This window comes from Mchenga conophoros, linkage group LG18 (genome assembly GCF_057382185.1).
Source record: "Mchenga conophoros isolate Kocher_MC1m ecotype Shallow Benthic linkage group LG18, M_conophoros_male_GT1.1, whole genome shotgun sequence".
Lineage (NCBI taxonomy): Eukaryota > Metazoa > Chordata > Actinopteri > Cichliformes > Cichlidae > Mchenga > Mchenga conophoros.
Window position 1 is genome coordinate 11672131 of NC_140543.1, and position 24513 is coordinate 11696643.

Consider the following 24513-nt stretch of genomic DNA (forward strand, 5'->3'; position numbering starts at 1 on the left):
GTTGTGAACTTTCATCACATTTCTGGTAGGGAGAGCTCCTCCTTTAATTAGACTAAGCAGTCTGTGAACGTGGTGTTTTTCCAGCAGCTGAATGTTGACGTCTAACCGTTGACTTCACAGCACTCAGATACTGACGTCACCGGTTTTGGCAACGACGTTTGAACCAGATTGTGGTTTTTGTGTTGCTGCTTAAACATGGGCAGGATCTTCCATTCACTCCACTTTCCTCAGTCATTCATACGAGGTTTAATCGCTGTTTCTGGTTGTTGATGCTGAGATTGATGCTAGAAATTCACTGCTGTTGCTAGCATAATACTAGCTTTAAATCACAATGGTAGATGATGTTGTAAAGTGGCTCATTGTGCTGTGACAACCTACATATTTAAGGGAAAGTAAAGAAATGCTTCATAGGAGCCGATTCATTTCTTTAAAACTTGGCCTGTGGTCCTCATTCTTTATATTAAACTCACTTGTAGAATTTGTTGTGTTTTATAGCGACTTCTGAGTGAAGGTGATTGCTCACTCTTGTAGTTATAGAAATGTGAGACCTGTGAAACCTTGATTGTTTTTATCCTGTGGCCTTACAAGCACAACAGGAGGCAGGCTGTAAAGGCAGAAAGGGAGTTTTACTTCAATAGTACAGGTTCAAGGTTACAAAAACAGGCAGACGGGGAGCACAGGGAGGATCAGGCTGAGGCAGAACCCAAAGTATGAGGAAAGGTTAAGAAAACAGAATGCTTGAAAGGTCAGGCATCAAGATAATCTACCAAAGGTGGAGGTGTATGTACTGAGGACTGGTGGGAGTGGCTGGTCTGAAGAAGCATAGGAGCAGGTCATAAGAAAACAAAACCCAGGCTGAATGATTTTTGCGACTGTGACGTCTGCTAGATATGAGCTCTTCTGGTGAAAGTGATATAAATGGTCAAATGGCCCCTTTGTTTTTAATCTTGTACGGGTGAAAATGTACTACTATGAAAACTGTAACAGCTGTGAAGGATATGAACACACAGGGAGTTAAAAGAGGGGAATAGAAAATAAATGATCGATGAATCTGAATCACAGGAAATCCACCAGCAGGCTAAGCCAATAGCAGCATAACTAAAAGCTGATCAGCCTTGATTAAATCAGACTCAGAATCAGTTCCAGGACTAACTTTACGTGTTATCAGAAAGGAAACTTTTATGTCTCATCCTAAAAGTAGAGAGGGATATCTGTGTCCTAAATCCAAACTGGGAGTTTGTTCCTGATAGCTGAAGGCTCTTCCTCCCATTCTACTTTTAGAAACTCCAGAAACCACAAGTAAGCCTGCAGTCTGAGAGGGAAGAGCCCTATTGGGAAAATATGATACTAGTAAGTCTTAACAATATGATGGAGTCGAGATCAAGATTTTAAATTCAGTTCTGGGGCTAATATGGGAAAAACATGTCAGGTTCTTTTCTCAGATCATTCATCATGTACTCCGTAGATGGGTTCTTCATTAAATTTGAACATTTTTTATTGTTTTACACTAAAAGCAACGGGAAAATTATGAGTTTACTGTGCAAGAAATTCTCTGACATGGCCCACTTAGGATCATATTGGGCTGCCTGTGGCTCATTAATTAAAATGAGTTTGACTTCTGTTATATAGAGTATGCTAGAAAGGTAAAAGCACAGCTATTTATATTCCTTTTATAATGAGAGCCTCAGTCTTTGGATACTTTTTTCATCTTATCTTTGTTTTGGTATTATTTACCCTAAAAACATAAATAAAAAAATGAACTATAGAAGACTCAAGCAAACAATAGTTTGCAACTATTGCGCTCATGTTATGTTCTCAGATCTGGCAGCGCTGTATTGACACCTCAAGGTGATCACTCTTTTTGTGATTCACTGCCTCCTGCCAAGACCTGAAGCCTCTCCACAGCAGGACCACCAGAGGCAAACAGCTCTGCAAACACCTCTCTGAGCAGACAGCTCAGGCAAGCACCGCTGTTCGTTTCCATACGAATCCGAATCCAGATCCTGGATGACGAAAGTTTTTGTTGCAGCCATAATTAGCGCATTGCTCAGAAGTTCTGAAGGAATTTTAAACAGTTTTTTATTCTCACCCAGCTTTCAGCTCTTTACTCGACGAGGTCAAGAAAAGGACAAGGATAGAAAAAAAATAGAGTAGAATAGACAAGAAGAAAAGTAAAAATGATTTTATAAAACGCTCACAAAGCAGGTTCATCCCGAGGTGATTCAGAGAAAAAAGGACGCGGGTTGAACGAATCACAGTTTTCAAGATAAGGATTCTGAGTGTGTTCGTTCACAGTTTGCCCAATGTGTGTTTCTGATGATTGTTTTGTCTACATCCTGTTCGTGCAGTTCGGCGAGACACGTCGAGTGCTGCAGGTCTTGCGGACGCTGCTGGAGGAGTTTCGAGAGGAGCTGCGGGAGGAGGAGGCGCGGCGATGCCAACTGCAGCAATCCTACGCCAATGACAAAGCCGCCTGGGAGGTCAAGTGGGCAGAGATGAAGTGCCATGTCGCCCAGGTACAGATGGCGTCTCAGCACCCACCTTTAAAGGGACAGGACACAATCTGCTTTTTTTTTTTGCCTTTTTGCACTCAGAGAAAACCTGTTTTGTTTTCCCTTTTTTCTACCTGTAAGCTCACTGCTCCTCTTTGGCCAGTTTTCTGATTTGAAAGTAAAGCGCTGGAATGAATAATAACTCTAAATAGTGTCTTAAACCATATCACATCTGACAAACAAACGAACATTTATAATCTCTCCTCACCGATTAAATTTAAAAAAAGAACCGCATCCAAGGAAATAATGATGAATCACACTCTTGGCACTGCACAATGGATATAATCTGTCTTTGCGCAAACTAATTAATTCAGCTTTGAGCCTAATTGTTCAGTGTGACTCTGTGCACATCTTACAGAACTGAAAACAGCTGTTAAAGCACTCATTCATATTCCTAATGAGATAGAAGTGCTTTGTACTTTGAAAGTATACCATCCTCATCTAAAAATGACATGGCTGTGTGTAACCTGATGTTTGTGTTGGTGTCATAAATGCTGAAGTCTGCTGATATAACAAACACATCCAGGTAGTTTTATTTGCTAAAGCATGCTTTCCTGCATCAGCACGAACTATTAAAAAGACCAGTTTTAGTAACGGATCGATGTATCTGATTAGTTTTGGCTAATCAAATGGCTCAAAAAAGAAAACTGCCCTGTGTGATAGCATGGCTGCTGTCTGGCAGAGCAATAAATAAAATGATGAGGAAGCCGTTTACACAGTGCTGTATGCTGTCTGAAACCGACTGTCTGACAATTTTAATGCCAGATTGTGGTGGATTAGCGAATCTGTAAGTGTAAATCTAGTGTGGATTATAGCAAAGACGCATGTGGCTCAGGTCTGCTAATGTCACAAGCCTCCTCAGTCTGCATGTCGGAGTACCTTGGCCCGAGATATTGAAGGGATCGTGTGTGTTAGCGTGTGAATGGGTGGATAAGGCTCGTAGTAAGAAAGCACTTGGACTGCTTTCTCACAAACTAATTGAGTAGAAAAGCATCATGTCAGTACCAGTCCATTTATCATTTTATATTTGCTGAATAATGAGACATCCCAATAGAAAATAAAATCTGCACCTCGCTAATAAAGTAATAAATAATTCTTCCAAAATTAAATTAGATTGTTTCCAGAAGTTAATCTTAGATAAAAGTCTTTGTAAATCTGTCTGTTAGGAGGATTATAGATGGTTAACACTCCTGGTTTAGCTCGAGGGCTAGAATCTGCCCAGCAACAACTCCAAATTTGGCCCATTGGACAGCTTTAAAAAACGTATGGAGTGCATAGATTTTGAACTTTTAACTGTATTTTCATATTTTTTAACAGCTTTTTGCATTAGTAAAGACCCCCATCTTATAGTGGAATCCATACTACCCAAAAATACAAGGACATTTTCTGTTACCTTTACACGTTTATCATGTAGCTTCACTGATATGACCCACTTCACATCAAAGTGGCCCGTATGTAGCCCACGATGTAAAACGAGTTTGGCAACCCTGATCTAAACCAGTCACTTCCTTAGAGGAGGTAATTAGTGTTTTATAAAAATGTAAAGGTTTGTTATAAAAGCACTTTTAAAACTAGCTGATTGGTGAGCCACATATTTTCTTTATGACTTGGTGGAGGGCAGAAGCTAAAAGAGCGAGTAATGGACCTACCCCTCTAAAGCAGGGGTCCCCAATCCCAGTCCACGGGGGCCGGTGCCCCTGCAGGTTTTAGATCTCACCCTGGGTCAACACACCTGAATCACATGATTAGTTCATTACCAGGCCTCTGGAGAACTTCAAGACATGTTAAGAAGGTTATTTATCCATTGACATCAGCTGTGGTGGGACAAGGACACATCTAAAACCTGCAGGGACACCGGCCCTCGTGGACTGGGATTGGGGACCCCTGCTCTAAAGCCACGAGTATCGTTTTAATCCGTGTGTTTTTGTGAGGTTTTGAGACCCCTATAGCATCAGTGTCATTTTCTTTTCCTTGGAAAACCTGAACAAATTGCACAACAAATTTTTAAGCAATAAATTACACAAAACTGCTGGCTGTAGCAAAAAAAGATCTAAATTAAAACTCATATTTGCAAACTGATATTTTTTTTCTTTTTCATTTGTCAGAAGATTCAGTAAAAACTCAAGTTTCAAGAAATTATAATTTTTTGGGTATTATTTCATGGTTCAAACTTTATAGGGTTTAAAAAGGGAAACGTTTGAGGTATACGTATCTAGATCGATGGCTTACTCTTCTGATGTCATTTTTCAAAACTCCCCTCACAGTCTGGCGGTCTAATTAAGATACCTGTTGTTTGATTCCCTCCCAGCTCCCATCTGTAGGCTCAGAGGAGATAATTAGTCATCAATCACTCCTAAATTTTGTTGTAACAGATTCAAAGGAAGCGGGGAACTCTGCTGCAACAAATCTGTCATTTTGAAAAGCAGTTCTCTGACTGAAGTGTCGGGATTGTGTTCACTGCAGCTTTGGGAACCAATTAAGAGGCTCGAGTCAAAGGAGGAAGATTATCTTTTTAACTCTTGTGCTTTTAATCTGTAAATCTCTTACACGGTTCAATCCTTCCACAGAGGAGAGGTCGCTGAAGGCCACAGTGGGAACTAATGTACTTATTTGCTCTGATAACTGTGCAGAGTTCTTTACTTGCTTCACTTATTAGGACTTTAGAAATATACTTCTCATTCAGGATTATTATACAGCCCAGTAGACCAGAGTCGAATTGGAAATTGCTCTCACCTGTGGACATAACCAGTGATTATGTTATTGCTTACGCTGCCTCCTGTTTCATGCTCTGGTCTGGCCACCTGCTCGCACCTACAGAGCTGCCTGTATTAATAATACCGCAGAGTCTGACTTATAGAATTCATTCAGCAGCTCTAAGTGTACTCATCGTCTCCTCCGGTGTCAAATTAGGCAGGTTTAAAACAGATAAAAAGCCTACAAGGCAAATATTTGTGAATGAGAGAACGGAAGCTCGTGTTTGAGGAGGTCCATGTGCACGACTCTCCTGCTGCAGACTCTACTTTGTACCATTATGTCTTGGAATGAAAGCATGTCTGAAGACTACAAAGCTCCGCTCTGCAGAAAGAGAAGCTTCCCTCTCGTTGTTCTGCAGCTTTGAAGAATCTGCAGAATGCCTGATTCCCTTCTTCTTCCTCCCCCCCTCCCCGCTATTGTGTGGTTAGACATATAAATTCAGGTTTGAACTGTCTCTGCCTGCTGCAGAATAACCGCTTCGTCATCCTCTCTTGTCATTTCTCTGTGTACAGCAGAGATTCAATTCATTTTAATTAATTTGAACTGGTTTTAAGTTGGGAAAAAGTCACCTAGCAGCAAGAAGGTCCTTGGTTCAGATCCAGGTGTGGTGTTTGCTTGTTCCACCTTGTTCCTATGTGGGTTTTCTCCGGCTACTTTAGGTTAGATAGCAATTCTAAATTGAAATTAAGTGTGAAGGTGAGAGTGACTGATTGATTGGACCCCCCTCAGACCTGTGACCTGTCCGGGGGATACCCCCACCTCTCGATCCGTGACAGCTGGGTTAGGCTCCAGCCTCACCTGGGCAATAAAGTGGATGGTTTTTATCGCTTATCGTGCCATTTTACCCTTTTATTTGGCCCTTAAGTTATAAAAGAAGATCATTCTCACCTGCATGTCTGCACAGTAATTGTGTAACAATAAAGAGTTCAGCGTGAAAAGTGGGAAGAGTTGGACCGGCACAAGAACCGTGCTGCTTTGTTGTGTTGATTAGGTGAGTGAGCAGCAATGCTTTGGAGAGGGACCCAGAGCCGCAGTGCAGTGAGAGAAAAGTGAAAAGCCTTCTGCTACTTTTAATTTTCTCTCTGCCTCGTCCTTTTTTTTAACTTCTGTGTTTGGTGACTTTCACCCTCAGTTCAGCAGAACTTTGATAACAGGCTGTTGAATACTGCTACAGCCCGAGTAAACGGACAAAACACAAGGAATATAAAGTTAGAGAAGACTGTTGTCAGTTTTTTTTGATACATACAAGAGTAAAATGTTTCTAGGAAGCACTGAAAATATGATAATATAGTTGTTTTGTTTAATTTTATTTATTTTTGTCCTGTAGGAAGATGTGGTAAAGAGTTCTTAATTAGCTTTTGTTTCGTTTTTTTTTTTTCTTCAATTTGAAATGCACTGAGCTCTGAGCTCTCAGGATCAACCTACATTCCCTATCTTTTCAGTTTTATTCTAAGCTAAGCAAACCGTCTTCTGGCTACAAGTATGTATAATAGAAGCCTGAAAGTGATATTGATTCTCTTAAATTTCCCAAAGGTTTTTATCGACTACTCTTTTATTTCTTCAAGCTGCTCTTTGAACCAACGTCATGCCTAAAATCTTCCTTTGTTGATTAGGATTCAAACAAAAATTTGCATTGTAAAAGTTTTCTCTTACTTATTAAAGACTACAGCGTCTGTTTACATCTTCATCTAACACGTATGCTGCTGCTGGCATAACACTGTGATTTTCAGCATTGCAAAATGACACCGATCAGTCCCAGTGAGCCGTTTAATTGTTGGCTCGTCCGCACGTGTCGATCATTCGTAGTGTGAGAGTGAGCGTTTGTTTCAGCCAACGCCTTTTCATTCGTTTTTCTGTTCTGTTTTGACATTGATTTATTATTTTGTGGTTTGGTGACCTGCTTGGCTGCACTCACGTTTGTATGTTACTGAACTGACAGAAAGTTTGGAAGAAGATCTTTTAATTGTCTGAAAACTTTCTATTTACAAATGTTGTGCTCTAAAATTAAAGCAGTCTTTCACAGAAATTACAAAACAGTAGGATGGTTTTGTAATAAGTGTTTTGCCTTCATGTTAATAACGTTAAAGCCAAATTAAACAGAAATGCTATCAAAAATTTAACAGCAAACTGCCACTGCAGAGACTTTTACTATTCTCTGGTATTTTCTCTTTTTCTGTGTTTTTTATTTATCGTCTCTTTTCAATATTTGTGTCTCATCTTCGACCAGCTGGAGGAGGAGGAGCAAGGTAAGGTGCGAGGTGAAGCGCAGGGAGGCGAAGGGGAGCCAGCTGCAGACACCGAGTGGGCCCTGAAGCTGGAGCGCGAGGAGCATCGTCGTCTGCTTGCCGAGAGCCACAACACGTCGCTGGATCTGCGCTGGAAGCTGCAGCACGGAGAGAAGAGGTGGAACCGGGAGAGGGTCGATCTCCTGGAGCACTTCGACAGGGAGCGGCAGGAGTGGGACAGCAGTATGCGGGAGCTCCACCGGAAGATGGAGAGGGTGAGAGAAGGGCGGGAGTAAAAACAGACAGAATAGTAGTGGTAATAATGGCAAAGAAGGAAAGATTTGGCAAGATTTGACTCAATCTGAGGTCTTTGCTGTAATGTAATCATTGGAATCATCTGTTTACAAGGTTTGAAATTAACTTTAAACTGGACTACAATTTCCCAAAATAAATGTGAAGATTTACAGCTCCATGACAACTTCAGCAGCTCCTCCTGCTGAACGTTATCAAGAAACAACAGTAGAAGTTGCAGGTTTCATTCTGGGATCGAACTTTCCTGATAACTGATCAGCAGTTCAGTTTATTGACCAGTAAGTAAGTTAAAAGAAAACTCAGACATTTCAATTCTTAACTCTTACAAATAGCCAAAACATTTTTCACAGTTAATGCCATTTTATAGACGTGTTTTCTCTTGTTCACAGGCAAAAAAACAAAATATTCCTTTTATACATTGATATAAAACAGAGAAAAGCTTTAAATCTTCATATTTGAGAGACGGTCTTGTATCATTTTTTTTGTAGCACGTCGTCACGTTACTGCTTTCTGTGCTTTGACATAGAAAACATGAAGCAATTTTTTTTTTTTTATAATTTTGCCATATTTTTATATTATGATCATTGCATTCATCCGAGTCCTGGCATTTCTGCTAGACAGAAGTTCTTAAAGTTTATCTGAGTTGCCTAATATCCCTCTTTTGTGAGGGAGACTAGGCAAAGATGGCAGCGTATAATCTTTATTTAATCTCTGTGAGCTCTGAATGTCTTTTGCATGAGTCTTAGACCTGAGACATCGGAGATAAAGAGGGAAAAACTAAAGCTATTTAAAACTTTTTAGAAATAAAGTTTTAAGGGGAGACAATCAACAAAATTATAGCTAATAGATTTTTTTTATGCATTTCTTTTGCTGCATCAGTGTTTTAATAAAGGAATGAGAGAAAGAAACCCAGACAAAGGACTCAGGGCGATTATAGTAGATGCAATAATTGAGCATAACTGAATAATTTATGTCCTTTGTGCGATTTAATTAGACGAGCTGTAGCATTGCACTTTTTGCGTTTTGATGTTCAGGGCAGGAAGTAGAACTACACACTGATTAATATGATGTGTGTGTGAGCGTATTATCATTCAGACCAGGGGACAGGAATACACCTCTCTGAATATAGTTTACGCTTTCCAGCTCAGAGAGGGGGAAAAAACTGCTGATGCACCTCTGAATGGAGATGCAGAGCAGGAGGTGGAAATGCATTATTCAGCAATGTTGCAGGAAACTATAAAGCACAGGTCATCCACTGAACTGCTCAGACTGGCAGGCTGAAAGTGAATGAGTAATGTGGCTGTTCTTCCTTAAACTTCAAGCCAGGAACAAGGTGCTTAACCTCAAGTGCTGCAGGTGGATTACTGTGCAAGTGACATTGGAGTAACAGAGCACAAGAATATAGCGCGTGTGTGGTAAAAGCCTCCTCTGCTTAACAGAAATGGATAATAAAAAAAAAAAAAGAGAGAGGTGGAGATATGTTCTGGAAAGAAGAGGAGTGATCAGAGAATACATGGTTGTGAATGAGAAGAACAGATGGAGATGTACATGTGCAAGGAGCAGAGGTAGTGAAGGCGGTAAGGAGCGTTGGTGTGACAGAGGGATGCTAGGGACAGGGTGAGAGGGAAGTGACCCCTAAAAGGAGCAGAAGAAGCTAAATTAAAGGATAGATACACTTTAATGGGAATTCCCATTTTGGAGCCTCGATTTAGGCATCATAGCATCACCAGGTTGGCTTATTTCTGTTTTTTATTTTTTTTTGTTTTGTTTTGTTTTTTGAGCTAGATTTAATGAGAGAGTTGAGTGCTGTGTACTATCAACTAATAATGACAGACAAGCTGCATCCATGTACAGATGTAGCCTTTCTGATGAAACCCTCCCTTGTATCCAGGCACGGGTCCAGCACTCCGAGTGCACTAACATGTGATCGGACAACTTTCTGCACTAAAGTTGTGCATTTTAAAATGGGAGCTTTTTTGCACACTTCCCTTGACTGCAGGACCACATGAGAGGTTTTGCATGCTTTATAGTGCTAAACCTGTGAAGGAGCCAGTAGGGTGAATGGATGAGCTTGGTTAAAACCACGCAGTGGCAATGTTTCATGTCTCAGAGAGGTGTGTCTAAAGATCACTCTTCAAAATTAATTTTAAGGGAACTTGATGTCAAATAAAAATCTGTTTGCTGCTCATGAAAAGAAAAAAACTTGTATATTATCTGATATAAAGCTGTAGAGCTTTTAAAATTCTTAATCATCGACCTCAAGATTCATTATGGCAAATGTGCCACTTTCACTAGCAGCTGATTAGCTTAGCATACATAGAGTAAAAAGTCAATTGCTTTTTTTATACCTTTGTACAAACTTAGGCCGGCTGGTCTCTGTGGTTCTGCCAGTCTGTGTTACTGTTTGGCACCTCAGTTGGTTTAAACTTGGCATGCACACATGAGATCTGTGTCATTCTTCATTGAACACTCAGCACATGCCAGTGTTTTCCAAAATATCAAGCTGTTCTTTTAGTTTAGCTTCTTAATTGGATTTTATTATCCCATAAATAAAATATGTCACGTGGTAAAAATTTAATTTTTGCATAAAAAAAGAAAATAAAAATTAATGAGATCAGCACATCATGAATATACGCTTAACACTGTGCGTCTGAAAAAGGAGCATCAGGAAAGAGACACAACTCAAACCTTTTTCGCATATTTATTCCGCTTATATTTGTTTAAAATTGTCCTGACACATTTAGTAATTACAGTTTTATTATGTTTGATGACTGCGCTCGCTGCATTTACAGGTAATAAGCTCCCAGACTCTTATCCAGCACATGTGTCGTACTTCATGCAGATGCAGAGGGAACTTAACTCTCGGCGAGGTGAGGGCTCTGACGTTAAAGATGGCAGCACATCCTACAGAGGCATGTTTTCACCTCAGGACAGTCCCTGCCAGGCTCCCCGGTCGCCTCACATCCCCCGCTCCCCCTGTACGGCTACACCTGTCCTGATGCCCCCCACACGTTCCCACTCTGACTCCGAGGCCATTCTGGAGGAGCAGGGGGCTGCGATGGGGCTCAAAGGCTCAGCAGACAACCTGTTCCTGGACGCACTGTCTCTGGACCCCATGAGTGGACCGGAGGTCCCTCCACCCTCCAGACTGGAGAGTGAGAAGAGGTTTCCCTGTATGAAGGAGGTAACGCACATCTGTATGAGTTCAATATGACCTTTGAAGAGACAAAGGAAAATTTGTGCATGTGTGTGATAGCTACACTATGTGAAAAAACATCTTCCTTAGATTTTGAGCTGTTACTAATGAAAATTCATCTTAATGTAAATTTGAATCTAAAATAAAGGTAAAAACAAGTTATGTTATGTTTTCATTTTAGTTGATAGCGTAATCTTCATTAATACGTGTGTTTCATTTCTTCTTTCATTGTTTTATATTTATTAGTTCATTTAGCTATGAAGTGTGAAACATTATTCACAAACACCAGTTTAGATTTTAAGAGGTTATATTTAAAAGTATATTAAAATCTAAGAAGCACAAATTTATCATTCAGTGTCTGTTTCCAGGAGAAGATGCACTTACTTCTCTAAACTGTGTTGCACAAGTGAGCCAAAATTCCACAATATTTAGATTAAATAGGGTTATGCACTGAACCCCCTTCCCTCAACATGTTTTAACTGTTGTGTCTGTTGCCTTTCAGGCCCTAAATGAGATTTCGGAGAGAGAAGATGCTGCTGCTTACTCAGAAGACAAGATGAGGGAGGGTGGGAGTCTGCTCAGGTAACCACCAGAGACAGAATTATGTTAAACTGAGTTCAAAAAGCTGGAGTATTGTAAAGTCTGCTGTAAATTTTTAACCAATAACTAACTGGCTGCAGATTATCCGGCCTCCTGCAGTACTTTCTTGCTCGTACGTACTGATCGGCCCTGCTGATTCTGTTAAGTGTGACTTGTAGTGACGGGGAGACTGGTGATTGTTCTTTTATGGCAGCGATGAGATCCAGCTCACTACGCTGTTAAATAATTCACAAAGTTTTAAAACACAGACCGAGTTCCTTTGTAAAAAAAAAAAAAAAAAAAAAGCAGCCACAGATTTTTGGGGGTTTTTTGTGGGAAAATAAAGGAGATGTTATGAAGATCAGTTTGAGACATTTGACTTTAGCTGTAGTTAATGATCTCTGTGTGTGTGTGTGTGTGTGCGTGTGTGTGTGTGCGCGTGTGTCCAGAGCCAAGTCGGTGTGCTCCATGAGCGACTTCCAGCGGTTAATGGACAGCTCACCGTTCCTCCCTGACAAGACGCGTCATGGCGATCAGGGCCAAGACGACGTCACCCCGCCTCTGTCTCCAGATGATCTCAAGTACATCGAGGAGTTCAACAATAAGGGCTGGGACTTCCCGTCAGCCACCTCTGGTCCGGGACTGTTGCGGGAAGTGTGGACAGACAAATCAACAGAGGCCCGGGAAGGAGAGGCCGTTCCTGGTCCATTCCAACCCGCTTCCTGGTTCCTCACCACCAGCGCCACCCTGACCACCAGCACCCTGAGCAGCCCTGAGCACTGCCACAAGTCCCCACTGAGAGGCAATGGAGCAGCAGCAGCAGGGGTGGGAGTGGAGCACTACGGGGTGCACATCCTCCACAGCCCCACCAGACCCGGGGCAGCTGAGCACACCACTGCCCAGGATCCCGATTTCCTGTATGCAAAGGGGACCAAAGCAAGGGGAGGAGTGGAGGCTGGGGTGGGTGCCAGTGGGCCGGATGAAGTGTTCAGCAGTGCAAGGTGGCCTTGCCTTCTGGAGGGTGGAGGACTACGGACTTCTCCTAGTCAGTCTCCTATCTGCCCCACAGTGGGCTATGCATCCTCTCTGGATCTTCAGCTCTCCAGAAACATGAGTGACGACATGAAGGAGGTGGCCATCTCTGTGAGGAACGCCATCCGCTCTCCACCGGGGCCTGTTGTCCGGGACATCGCCTGCCAGACCAACGGATTCACCACAAGAGGGACTCAGACCACCCAAACCATCAGCGTGGGTCTGCAGACAGACCTGCTGAGGAACCTGACCAGCAGCCCCCACCGCTGCCTCACCCCGAAAGGTGGCAACACGCCCATCTCGTCCCCATCACGCAACACAAGGAAAGTTCAGTACTCTCCTGTGGTCCAGAGCAAGTTCGAGCGACCCTGCTGCTCCCCAAAGTACGGCTCACCGAAACTTCAGCGCAAACCATCCACGTCCAGTAAAACCGAGCTACCCAATAACAGCCGCGCCCCCATGCCCACAACGCCCCAGAAAGGGAACAACGAGTCGGCATGGGCCCGCTCCACCACCACTCGCGACAGCCCTGTGCACACTACCATCAACGATGGGCTGTCCAGCCTCTTCAACATAATCGACCACACCCCTGTGGTCTATGACACCATTCAGAAATTTAATAAGTCCCCAAGTCGCTCCCGCCCCACGCCACCCTCCACCACTGAGCCGAGCCCCGCTCACGGGCCTCTGTCTGCAGACCCCAGGAACGCGCAGGAATGCCTGCGGCCTGCTCGCGGGCGCTCACCAAGCCCTGTGCAGCTAATAGTGGAGACGCAGGGCGACAAGAACCCAGAGGTGGTGAGCATTCGGCAGGATCTATCGGCCCCGCCGGGCTACACGCTGGCTGAAAACGCAGCCCGCATCCTCAACAAGAAGCTGCAGGAGCAGAACTTTAGGGAGGAGAGGAGGCTGCAGGCGGGAGGACCGAGCAGCCACGGCAGAGACAACAGCAGGGAGACCGAGTCAGACAGAGGACAGTCAGGATGCATGGAGGTAAATACACAGATGCACTGGATTCATCGCTTCATCATTCATGTGATGTGGGGCCCATGTTTTATGACACGGTGATACTTATGGTACCGCCTTGGAGTTCCCGTGTAATGTCTGAAGACATCTGTGTTTAATCAGACAAACGATGATCAAGAATTCACCTTTAAAATGTGCACAATCACTAAAATGTTCATGCTCTTTCCTCAGATCAAAAGCACTGACTGATGCAATGGTAATGTTATAAAACATTTAACCCTCCTCTGCAACACACTGAACTTTCTCTTATCGCTGCATGTAGAAACTCTTGAAGGTTTCTTCTTCTGTACTTTCATCTCTGCTGCAGTGGCTTCCTTGTAGTGTGGCTTTTACCTCTGTGCTTAAACCATCACTGAGGCCCGACTGAAGTCTGATTTATGTCTCTGATAAGTGGAGAAGTGAAATAAATGGTCTAACAACTGCGATCTGAGTGGGATCACTATTACACAGTTCCTTAATTAATCATTAGCAGCGCCTTCCAATCAAGTGTTCAAGCAGAATTTTAAGTGGCTCCGGTTTTTAAAGGAGTTGGATCCCCGCCCCCGCGTACCAAAATAAACCTGGGAAAGCGCTAACTTCACTCGATGAAATCAGTTCAGGCTGTTTTCACCACCCATTTCTCTGACCCGTGCAAAAAATGTGACAGACTTTTAATTAATTAATATATGTCCTGAATGAAATAATTACAGTATCTGCCGGCACGCCTCATATTTGACTCTCCATAAACCGATTAAAACCTATGAAAAGCAGGTCATGCTGCATTACAGCTGTAAAAAAAAATCTGTGTTCCCCAGACCAGTTGTATATTTGAAATTGTGTACATGTACAGGGAGCAATATAATCGCACATATGCTGGTTAATAACATCAAGAGTTCACCTGCTGCTGTTCACTGATGTGCAGGAGCAAGATTACAGTCTGATATGTGACTTTATGAATGGCACTGGAGCGTGCGATCATTCATGAAACAAAACTGTGACTCTGTGGATAATGATTACAGCATGATAATAGCACGAAAGTAATGGATTGCGATGGCGCGTAACCACGCGTTATGTCAATTTTTTAGAAGAGGTATGAATGTGGATTTCGTTTTGGTGTCTCTGTTTGCTTTGTAAGAACAAACTCACAGAAAATACTTTTTATTTCTTGAAGTGGCAGGCAGTATGGAGCAAACCTCGTCTTAATGCAGCCTTTGTCTTATAATTCAGAAATTAATAAAAGGTAGCAGTAAATAAGCTGATATGAATGAGCTGCTGGTGACTGTTGCACAAATGTGGCCATTTCGATCAATTACCTGAGGAGCTTATGAGTTTTATGCTTTTCCTTATTTTCAGCCATGTACTGGTAGATGCTCATATTAATTATACCCAAAGTTTTAACTGTTAAGGACAGTTTGGAAGTAATCCAGGCTGCTCTTTAATGCTCAATTTCACACATTTCTTTTCTATTCCTCTTTCTTTATTTTGAATAAATATATTTTGTGAGTTTTTTTTAAAGATGTAAGCTTTTAATATCTATTCTAGTCACAGTTAGCAATAAAACTGACTCTCTGGGCTGCGAGTGGTGAAGCTGGACCGTAACCATGACATTGCCAAACTAACAAGGTGCTCCCAGCCTAAATGTTGCCGTGCATTCTTGTGCTTTCCAGATTTGCTGCTGGCTGTAGGTAGGTTAAACTGGTCACAAAGAGGGTGCCGCACCAAAAACCTTGTGATTCCTTTGCTTGTCAGATTGCCATGACTCACCCACAATGTGCACTAAAGACACCAACTTGCTAGGTAACCATCAAGTTTCAATGAACCCTGAAAAGTTGTGGAGACCTTTCACCTTCAAAGTAAAACTTGTGCCTCGCTGTTGAAAAAGGTGCAACCTTTACTTTGAAAGTAAATGGTCTCAGTTTCTAGTTCTAACTTTGCACTCTTGCTTTGATGTTCACTCTTCATGAGCACTTAGTGAGTAGTTTGTGAGTGGGGACTTTCTTAGCAACTAAAGAAATCCAGTTGTTCAGTGATGACGCGACGAATCCTACTTCCGGGTCTAAAGTATTCTACGTTTAATATAGCTTTTGTGTTGTTAACATGTTTAATGTTATGTATTTTCTTCTATTTGATCTCAAAAAGCTCCTAAAACAGTCAGTGATCACTGTTGACCTGCCCCGGCTTTTATTACCGCTAATCATTTATTTAAGCTCAGTTTTTAAAACCTTAGGATGTAACTACAGCCCAGCCCATGCAGCAGTATACAGTATGAATGACTAACCTCGTATTGTGGATGGATTATCTCAGTTGTTCTCCTGGCTGAAGTTTGGTCCTTTTACAGCATCCTGCCATGCGATTACATTTGTTCCTGACCACTGACAGCACTCACGGTAACTTTTATCGAGTGGAAAAAAAGTTAACTTGTTTATATTATGCTAACATAGCTGTGTCGCTAGCGGTCACGTAGCACATCATTATATACCAGCTAGCCCAACTTCAGTAACCCTACAAACGTCACTGCTGTTTAGTTTTCTGTCTTCATTTATGCTGGAAGTGATAGCAGAGCTGTACGTTTTAATTTGTTTCCAAAACCCCGCAGTCAGGACATGCTATATTGTATTTAGATAGAAGCTAGCGAGCTAACTCCCTGCTAACTTCTAACTCCGTTAAATGTCATAAATTCCGTTTTCATGGATGCCTGGATGTTAAACTCAATTGTTACACCTGGTAGAGCAGAACGCTGATCATTTTATTAAAGATGAAAGACTTTAGACAGTTTTTCAACTCTCAGTAATGCCATAGTGATCGTTTGATATATGGACCTGCAGCAGAGTTTAGACCCAGACACGGCTAGTGAGTCAGACTGAACAACCGGATAGAAACGAGGTTTTTGATGTATACCACTTTGCAACCGACTTCACCTAACAACAGCAGGCAACCACTCCCTAGCAACCAGTGGTTGCCAGGTGGTTGCCAACCAGTCTCTAGGCCTGCCCCCCTCCTCCCCTTTCAGAAGTTCCAGGTTTTAAGTGAAGCTGTGTGCGTGTGTTTATTGGGTGGTCCGCCTTATTTCTGCCTTCTGCCTTCGACATACCTGACTTTTCTTTGATCTCTTCCCCTTTGCTTGATTTTTACCAATTAACATTTCCCGCTCTATCTTTCCTCCTTCTCCTCCCCTCCCTCTTTCCTCCCCTCTGGGCTTTATCTCCTCCTCCCTGTCCTCTGTGCTCTGATCCAGAACCACACTGTCATACTAACAACTCCTTGGGGACTCTAAATCTGCTAGTCTCCGTGATGTAAGTTCCTCTTCCTCCTCCTACTTTGCCTCTATGACCTTTGGCGGTGGGTTCACCAACCACAGGAACCTCACGCCCCGCAGACCTCAGCCCCCCCCCCACCTCCTCCCTCTTCATTAATGCATGCTTCACAGGATAGCACAGTGACAGTGTGTGAAGCCATTGGAGTGGTGTCAAAAGTCGTGCGACGGCCATGCATCTGTTTCTCCCAGTTAATGAGTGCATGCTCATATTTTTTGGTGGATCATCAGTTTTTTGTAAAGGGCCATGCCGGTGTTTTTGCATGCTGCAGAACATTACCCATGATTCCCATCCACTATTGTAACTAACACCATACTATATGTTCTTGGCTTATCAAAATTTTAATAAAAATGTCTCTTTGTACTGTAAAAAAAAAACACGTTTAAGTGACTTGCATAAAGTGAGAGATGGGGTTTATTAAGCAGCACAAATCAGTGAGTTCCACTGCAGCAAAAGCAGCCAGAGCAGCAACTTCATACAAGTGACCTTACAGGTTCTTACCTGTATATTTAGCACTTAAAGAATAATCTTTTGCAGAGAATGAAATCACACTCCTTCTGTGTGTGTATAATCTGTGTGTCTTCTTTTTATGTTTTGGTAGCCATTCGGGCAGTTTGTGCATTTTGGTACACATAACTTCCTCAGTTTGAAACTATTAGCCCTCCCGTTTTGTTTATAAAGACAATTTCAGACATACACTACAGCCCTAAACTTTTCTAGACACTATTCGGTTGAGGTGCATGTGAGAAAATGCATTTCTGATGCATTTGAATCGGACATTAGTTGGGAGGTTGGATTACACAGTAATGTCCAATTGAGCCCATGTCTGAAAAGCACAGCTAATAGTCCTGGAGTAATTTTCATGCCCATTTTTGCCTCAGAATAGTAAAGAATCCTTCCAGAAAAACTTCCTGGATCAACACAGGTGTAAAAATGAGTGCTTGCAAATCTATTCATTACCTTTTGAGTAATCCTGCTGTAAACACATTTCATAAAACCTTTGCAGACATAAAAATGAGATTAGATTTATTACACAGTTTCTGCTCTCTGTGCTGGATTTTTACTGCAGTATGTATCTAAAGAAAAATTCAAGCTTCAGCGAGTAGCTCGTCACACTTAAATATAAAAGCTAAATAGTTTTGTGGTAACATAAAATATCTGCTATTTGCCACTGATTGGGGGGGAAAGAAGTCATGCAAAAACACTGGTATGGTCCTTAAATTCATGTAACCCAAAGAGTCTTCGGTCTTGATCACTGGTGGATTTTAATATTTCTGCCAAAGTGTTTGCCAGTGAACATGACATAAAAGACGACTCTTGGACATTTCACACATTCACAGGTCGATTGTTGTCTGTTCGGGCTTCATAAGGCATTGCTGGATTATTCTAACACTGTGTTTCTACCAGGTCCTCCTTTTTACGTGCACCGCTAGACGGACTGTGATGTTTTCTTGTAATATTGTACTTTTTTTCTCACGTGTTTGTCCACACAGCGCTTTCTTACGTCTTCTTACCATTTCCTCTCAGACTAACAAAGATTAACCAATGAAGACGGGCTGCTAACACTCGCCATTTCCTCTGCACTGTCTTGGTTTTGTGTCATTTCTGGTAGAAATGAACTAAATATTCTGGTACACTGTGCATGCTTAAGGAAAAAATCCACTGTTAGAAACTGCAGGGAAGTGTGTCTATTCTCACCATGTCATATTGGTCATTTCAGATGTCGTGTTGGAACGAAGTGTTAGCAGGTCGTAACTTCTGATATTTCTCAAATGCTTTTGAAAGAACAGTGGCCATCAGTAAGCCTGGCTTATAGTCACTGCGTTCGTTGTGACAACCGCCGCTTATATCGCCACTTGAGGGTACATCAGACTCACTACAGTCCTGTCACCACTCGTATAGGAACAGAAGAGGTGAAAAATACCTTCAGAAGTTTCCAAATCAACATTCTTAAAAAGACAAATAAACTAATGATCTCAGAATTCTTTCCGTGGTGAAAAATCTCCTTCACAACATCCAACAAAGTGGAGAACACTCTGAGTGATGTCGGTGAACAAGATGCCTTCATGGATATAAATACAGATCCTTTACAGCAGGCCTGGCACAAAGGGAGGAAATGCAGCATTTGGTTAAATTTAGAGGGGTGTTAAGACATTTCTCCATTTCTCAGTAAGAATAACAAATAATCATCATATTTTTACACAAGTCCCAACAGCTGATATCATCAGTGACAAATGTATACGAACCTTTGTGGGCTCCCAGACTGCTGTATTGCTCCTTGAGTAATACCGTTGGTCGGCCTCTCCTGTGGAGGGAAACGATGCTCCTCACATTCCTCCATTTGTACACAATCTGTCTGAATAACTTCAAAATCCTTAGAGATGTTGAGCAGCAAAAACTTTTCTAAAGTCCTCAGGAATCTTTTGCTCGTACCACGATTCTCGTCCACAAATGAGTTGTAAAAACCAGATTCCTTAGATAACACAGGATGTGAGTACCTGATTACGGTAGTATTCCACTGAGCTTTAACTACTGATTATTTTCAAGGTTGACATAATTTTCCCCCTCACATATATTAAATACTTGACTGTTTTCCTCAGTAAATAAATGACAGACTTTAAGATTTTTATTTAATTGTTTTATCTGGGCTCTTTTTTTATCAACTTGTGTGAAAATCTGATGATATTTTAGGTCATACTGTAACTTCAGGCTAATTAATGGACATACATTTGATCTAAAACGGATTTTTATTTATTCTTGCACTAGAGGGTTTTAAGGTGGATCTTTTTTTAAGGTCAAAAACTTAGAAGCTGTGGTCCATGTACAGGTGTTGACTTTGCTGTTTTTTAATATCCGCTCGTGTATACTGACTTCCTGTATACAGGTGCCTGACTTGTGGGATTGTTTGATCTGATGCTTTGGCGTCACATGGGAAATCTTGCACAAGCAGTATCGTCTGTATTCCCATCAGCTGTATTCATAAACTAATGATTTATTGATGGTTTGGCGCAGACGCCTCCTGTCAAACTCTGCGACCTGTTTTTCTGCAGGACTTGCTGCAGATTGTGTAGCACATCTGTCCATCCTCCATCCACGTGTCCATCCATCCGGTTATTTTTCCTCCAGTTCATCTTCTCACACCACCGCAGCCTGACTGTCATGTATTTTTAGCCGAACTAGATTGTTGCTTTTTGGTCTTCTTGTCCTCCATCCTTCAAGTGAAATCTAACGCCTGGAGATGAGCTATTAATATTTTAGGCCAGTGGTGTGATCGTTCACTCGATTCATGCTCTGACTTCACTCGAAGGGGGGAAAACAAACTCACTCATAGTTTTAGTTTTTTGTGGCCTTTTTTTCTACACTTTCTGTTTTCATCCAGGGGACAGATGCATAAAGCTTTGTTGCCAATTAAGCACTTAACAGGTTTAAATATTTAGACGTTACAATCAATGCAAAATTGCACAAATGGACTGCATGTATTTATGGACTTCTATCACCTGATGCCTGCAGTGACCTCTGATAGCAGATTTGTGGCACGCAAGTGATTCATCTGCAGTTTAGGACTTCTTTAAACACTGAGATGACTTCAGAGTCAGGGTTTAAAATTCTGAATTAAATCTAATAAACTTCTAATTGTGGTCTAATTATGCCACAGTCATACTCAGGAAAACAGTGGTCTGAGCAGTGCCACCGTAACATTGCCAGCTCTGTGGAATGAACTTGTGTGATCTTGTTCCCTTTGAAATGGTTGCTTTGAAGATTGGGACCAGGTATCCAACCACTCGCAGTCAGCTGCCATTTTCAAAGCAGTTTTTGTATGTCAAGATGAAAGAAGATTATAAATTTCTGTTTTTTTTAATGTGGAAAATGATAAATCTTTTGCCATCTGTTGGACAATCCAGTGATTTAATGCTCTGATTATATTATAGGAATATGACCAGAACACAACCAGTTGGCAACCAGCTGAGTTCCTCATGAGACCTGTCACAGAATTAGAGTGACTGCAATATGTTGGCAATCTGTCTACATTTATAAATTAGACAGCAATTATTTGCTAACCTTTGCTAAGTCTGTGAGCGACTATAGTCAGTCCAAGTAGGATTATTTGGACAAATGTATTATTTGAAGACAGCTTGCCTCCTACCAGGCAACCTGTGTGCAGTTACCTCGTAACTGAAAGTGGTCACCTACAAGAATTGTCAACCTCTAGGTAACCAGTTGGTTTTGTTTTCTTGTTTTTTTCCACGTGGAGGTTGGCATCTGATTTTTACTCTAGTGTACCTGAGACATTTCTTTGAACCGTGGATTTGGCTTTTTCAGTGTTTCTGTATATGTTTTCTGCATTATAAAGCCTGTCAGTCTTAAGCCTGTATTCTCTCTAATGGCCAGCAGGGGGTGGCTTCTCCAGTTGCAAAAAGTAGTTACATTGAATAGGAGTCTATGGGAAAATAGACCTTCACTTCCTGTACTCTAAGACCCCAGTAAATGCTTCTCTGATAAGTTTAGATTTGCTGGTTTTAAGTTTTACTGAATATAATATAATGTTCAGTTTGGAAAGTAAAGCCCTCATTAGACTGGAAATAGACTGGGCAGTAAGGTGGCCTTACTTTCCCCTTAATGAGTCTCTACCGTACTGTGTCTGTCAGTTTCTCAGTCGGTTTTTAAAACACCAAGAGACTCAAACGTTATGATGCTTGATTGCGGAGAATTCTTAAATTATATCTGTCATACCATTTGTGTTTTGCCAGTGTACCAGCCAAATATAACAAATCACTGAACAGAAGCTTCTTTAAAATGTGTCAAATGAAGTGATGTTAGGCGCTTGCACTGCTCGCTCAACCAGTGATGGTGGTAGCAGGTGTGGGTCATTAGCTGCTGTGTCCCCTGAGTAACTGAGTGCTATTAAGTGGCAGAGGGAAGGTTGAAACAGCTGCTCAAATTGACTCTTGTCTGCTTCCGTAGCTAAATGTCTGCAGTAACTATGTAACCTTTTTTTCTTTCTTGGTTTGTTTGCCTTTTTCACCAGATTGCACATTCCTGTTAGGTGAGAAGGTTAAACGTCTGTCACTTATTTAAGTTATTTAAAGGCTGACCTGCTGGTTTTTGCTCCAGCTTCAAGCAAACAAAATGAGTTTTAAGTTAAATCCTTTCAGATAAGGCAGGCAGAACAGGTCAGACTAAAAACTGCATTAGGAGCAGTATGTTAGGGGTTGAAGTTCTTATATCCACTGAAAGAAAACTGCAACAAGAATAAAGTAAGAAACAAGTGAAAACATAAAAGTTCCTCATGAAATGGCTTTCATTTAAAATTCTTTCATTACATTGCTCCTTATTTTTGTTTCATGTGCACGTCACTTCTACATCAGCACCTTTGCTCGCTTTCTTTCACTCGCTCCCCTTCATCTTTCTGTATGAATCTCCTCACTTCCTGTTTTCCTCGGTGGCAAATGGCTGCAGGCGCCCCGTTGCTCCTCTCTGACAGCTCCTTGTCGTTGGCAGGACCTGCCTCGCTCTCCGGTGGCTCCGCCTCTGGATTCCTGCTTCCTGAGACCGGCGCGCCCGGCCAACCGCCGACCCCCCTCGCGCTGGGCCGCACGCTCCCCCTCCTCCTCCCCAAAGTGGAGCGAGGGCTCGAAGAGGAGGTTCACCTTCCCGCCGCCGGGATACCGGAAGACCATCCTGGAGGGTGAGGAGCCGCCGTAAAGCCGTCCTCTACCTCCTCCTCCACCTCTGCCTAAACAGACCCAGTACCTCAGAAAACCCCCTCCAAACATATGGACTCCCTCTAGAGGAGCCTGAGAGAGGGGTTGGGATCTAACCAGTAGCACCAGCTGACCATCAAGGAACCAGAACCTTTTTTTTTTTTAAGAACCTGGAATGTACTGTATTTAAAGACAACATACAGAAAAATAGGTTTCCATAAGAGGTGCCTGTATACTTGAGTTAACCATCACCCACGTGTGTGTGTGTGTGTGTGTGTGTGTGTGTGTGTGTGTGTGTGTGTGTGTGTGTGTGTGTGTGTGAACCTATTTTTCAGGTAAAAACTCCTCCTGTGTTTACATTTTTATTTTTCTTCATCGCTGTCCCATAAACATTCATGCAAACTTTTTTTAAATCCTTTTTTTATTTATTTTTATTTTGCCAGCCTTTAAAGCTTCACTTTACTTTTCTGTTTACCTTCAAGGAGAGGAAAGACAACAAAAACAAGGAAGCAAACAAACAAACAAACAAAAAAACAACTTCTGCTTCACCGGGTCTGAAGCGGAGACACATGATGTCATTTCTGATGCTCGTGTCCGTCTTTATTTTTACGTTGAGATGAATGTTTGACTCTGTAGACATGTAGAAGATGGGTGACAACAAACATAATAACCTTATGCATATTTGGAAGGCAGTTGTATAAATATGGGTCAAATATTTGCATGCCTTTTGAATACTAGCACTTTAGTGCATGTACATAAAGAGCTATAGTCATTTGTGATTGCTCAGCTCAGCTGTTTGGGGGAGGGGACTGTTTTGTTGTCACATGATTTGCATTGATGAAAATAAGATGTTTTTAAGTAAATTATTGTACTTATCAGGCTGGATTTGTACAGTTGTTACTATTGGATAGGAAAAACCTTTTCTTTTGACAAGAAAAAGGGATTGTGGAAAACATGAATGTTTTAAATGAAAAGTCTATGTCAAAAAAGTCTTAACGAGCTATAGTCCTATGTAAATACTAAATGGTAATAAATATGAATGTGTATTTCCAAGACCGCCTCTTTTCTTGTATCTCTCCATGACATACGTTAGCTGTAGCACATGATGGATTGTGCGCTGTTTCGTTAGACCCAAGTTTGCGTTCTTGGCAAACACGCCATCCTGAACCGTGTGCGTGTGGATTACGGTGCAGACCACAGGGTTACAGCGGGTCGGGGTGGGACGCACACAAGAGAGAATGCGAATAAGAAGATTGTGTCCTCCCAGAAGTCAAATCCTCTTGCATCACGTTGTGCCATCTTACTCTTGTTTCCCAGGTTATTGTGCAAGTCAGAGACCATTACTACTACCCCCACTAGTTTATTTAAAGGTCTGCAGGACCGAATCTGCTGTTTTACCTACCCCTGGCAGAGTCAGTCACTGTAAAGAGATTATTTTTTGGACATTTTGCCCTTATTTAGATAGAACAGTAAAGGTCAAGCTCACTGGAGTCACACTGGGGATTCAAGCTGCTACACACCATATCTGACCCAAGTGGTGACCTCAAGAACTTGAAAAAAAGAAGAAGAAAAACAACAACAACAACACCAGCGTACCAGTTTCTTGTATGAATACTTCAGACTGACTGCAAAAGGGAGTTTCCGGCAGGACAGGATTAGAAGAGTGTTTCAGAAGGACGGCTCAGGTTGATTAGTTTGGAGACTAAGTTAAAGAGGCAAGGCTAAGATGGTTTAGACATGTGCAGAGCAGGGATTGCGGTAATATTGGACAAACAATGATGAAGGTGGACCTTCCAGGCAGGAGGAAAAGAAGCCCACAAAGAAGATTCATGGAAGTAGTGA

General features: G+C 41.9%; 1 protein-coding gene across 7 annotated transcripts in view; it reads left to right on the top strand.

Annotated features, from left to right (window-relative positions):
- The window catches only part of mtcl1 (microtubule crosslinking factor 1), a 79811-nt gene extending 56087 nt beyond the window's left edge, over positions 1 to 23724 (top strand). For 4 of the 7 annotated variants that reach the window (XM_085253618.1, XM_085253619.1, XM_085253622.1 and 1 more), the window contains 6 exons: positions 2349 to 2516; positions 7534 to 7806; positions 10686 to 11027; positions 11542 to 11621; positions 12068 to 13643; positions 22469 to 23724. In XM_085253618.1, the coding sequence (XP_085109744.1) occupies positions 2349 to 2516; positions 7534 to 7806; positions 10686 to 11027; positions 11542 to 11621; positions 12068 to 13643; positions 22469 to 22672 (2643 nt within the window). In that variant the 3' untranslated portion in view covers positions 22673 to 23724. Of the gene's footprint in view, positions 1 to 2348; positions 2517 to 7533; positions 7807 to 10685; positions 11028 to 11541; positions 11622 to 12067; positions 13644 to 13847; positions 13873 to 16890; positions 18911 to 22468 lie in introns of those variants that run through there. The other 3 variants (XM_085253625.1, XM_085253624.1, XM_085253623.1) reach the window with 3 other exon arrangements.
- The last annotated feature ends 789 nt before the right edge of the window (positions 23725 to 24513 follow it).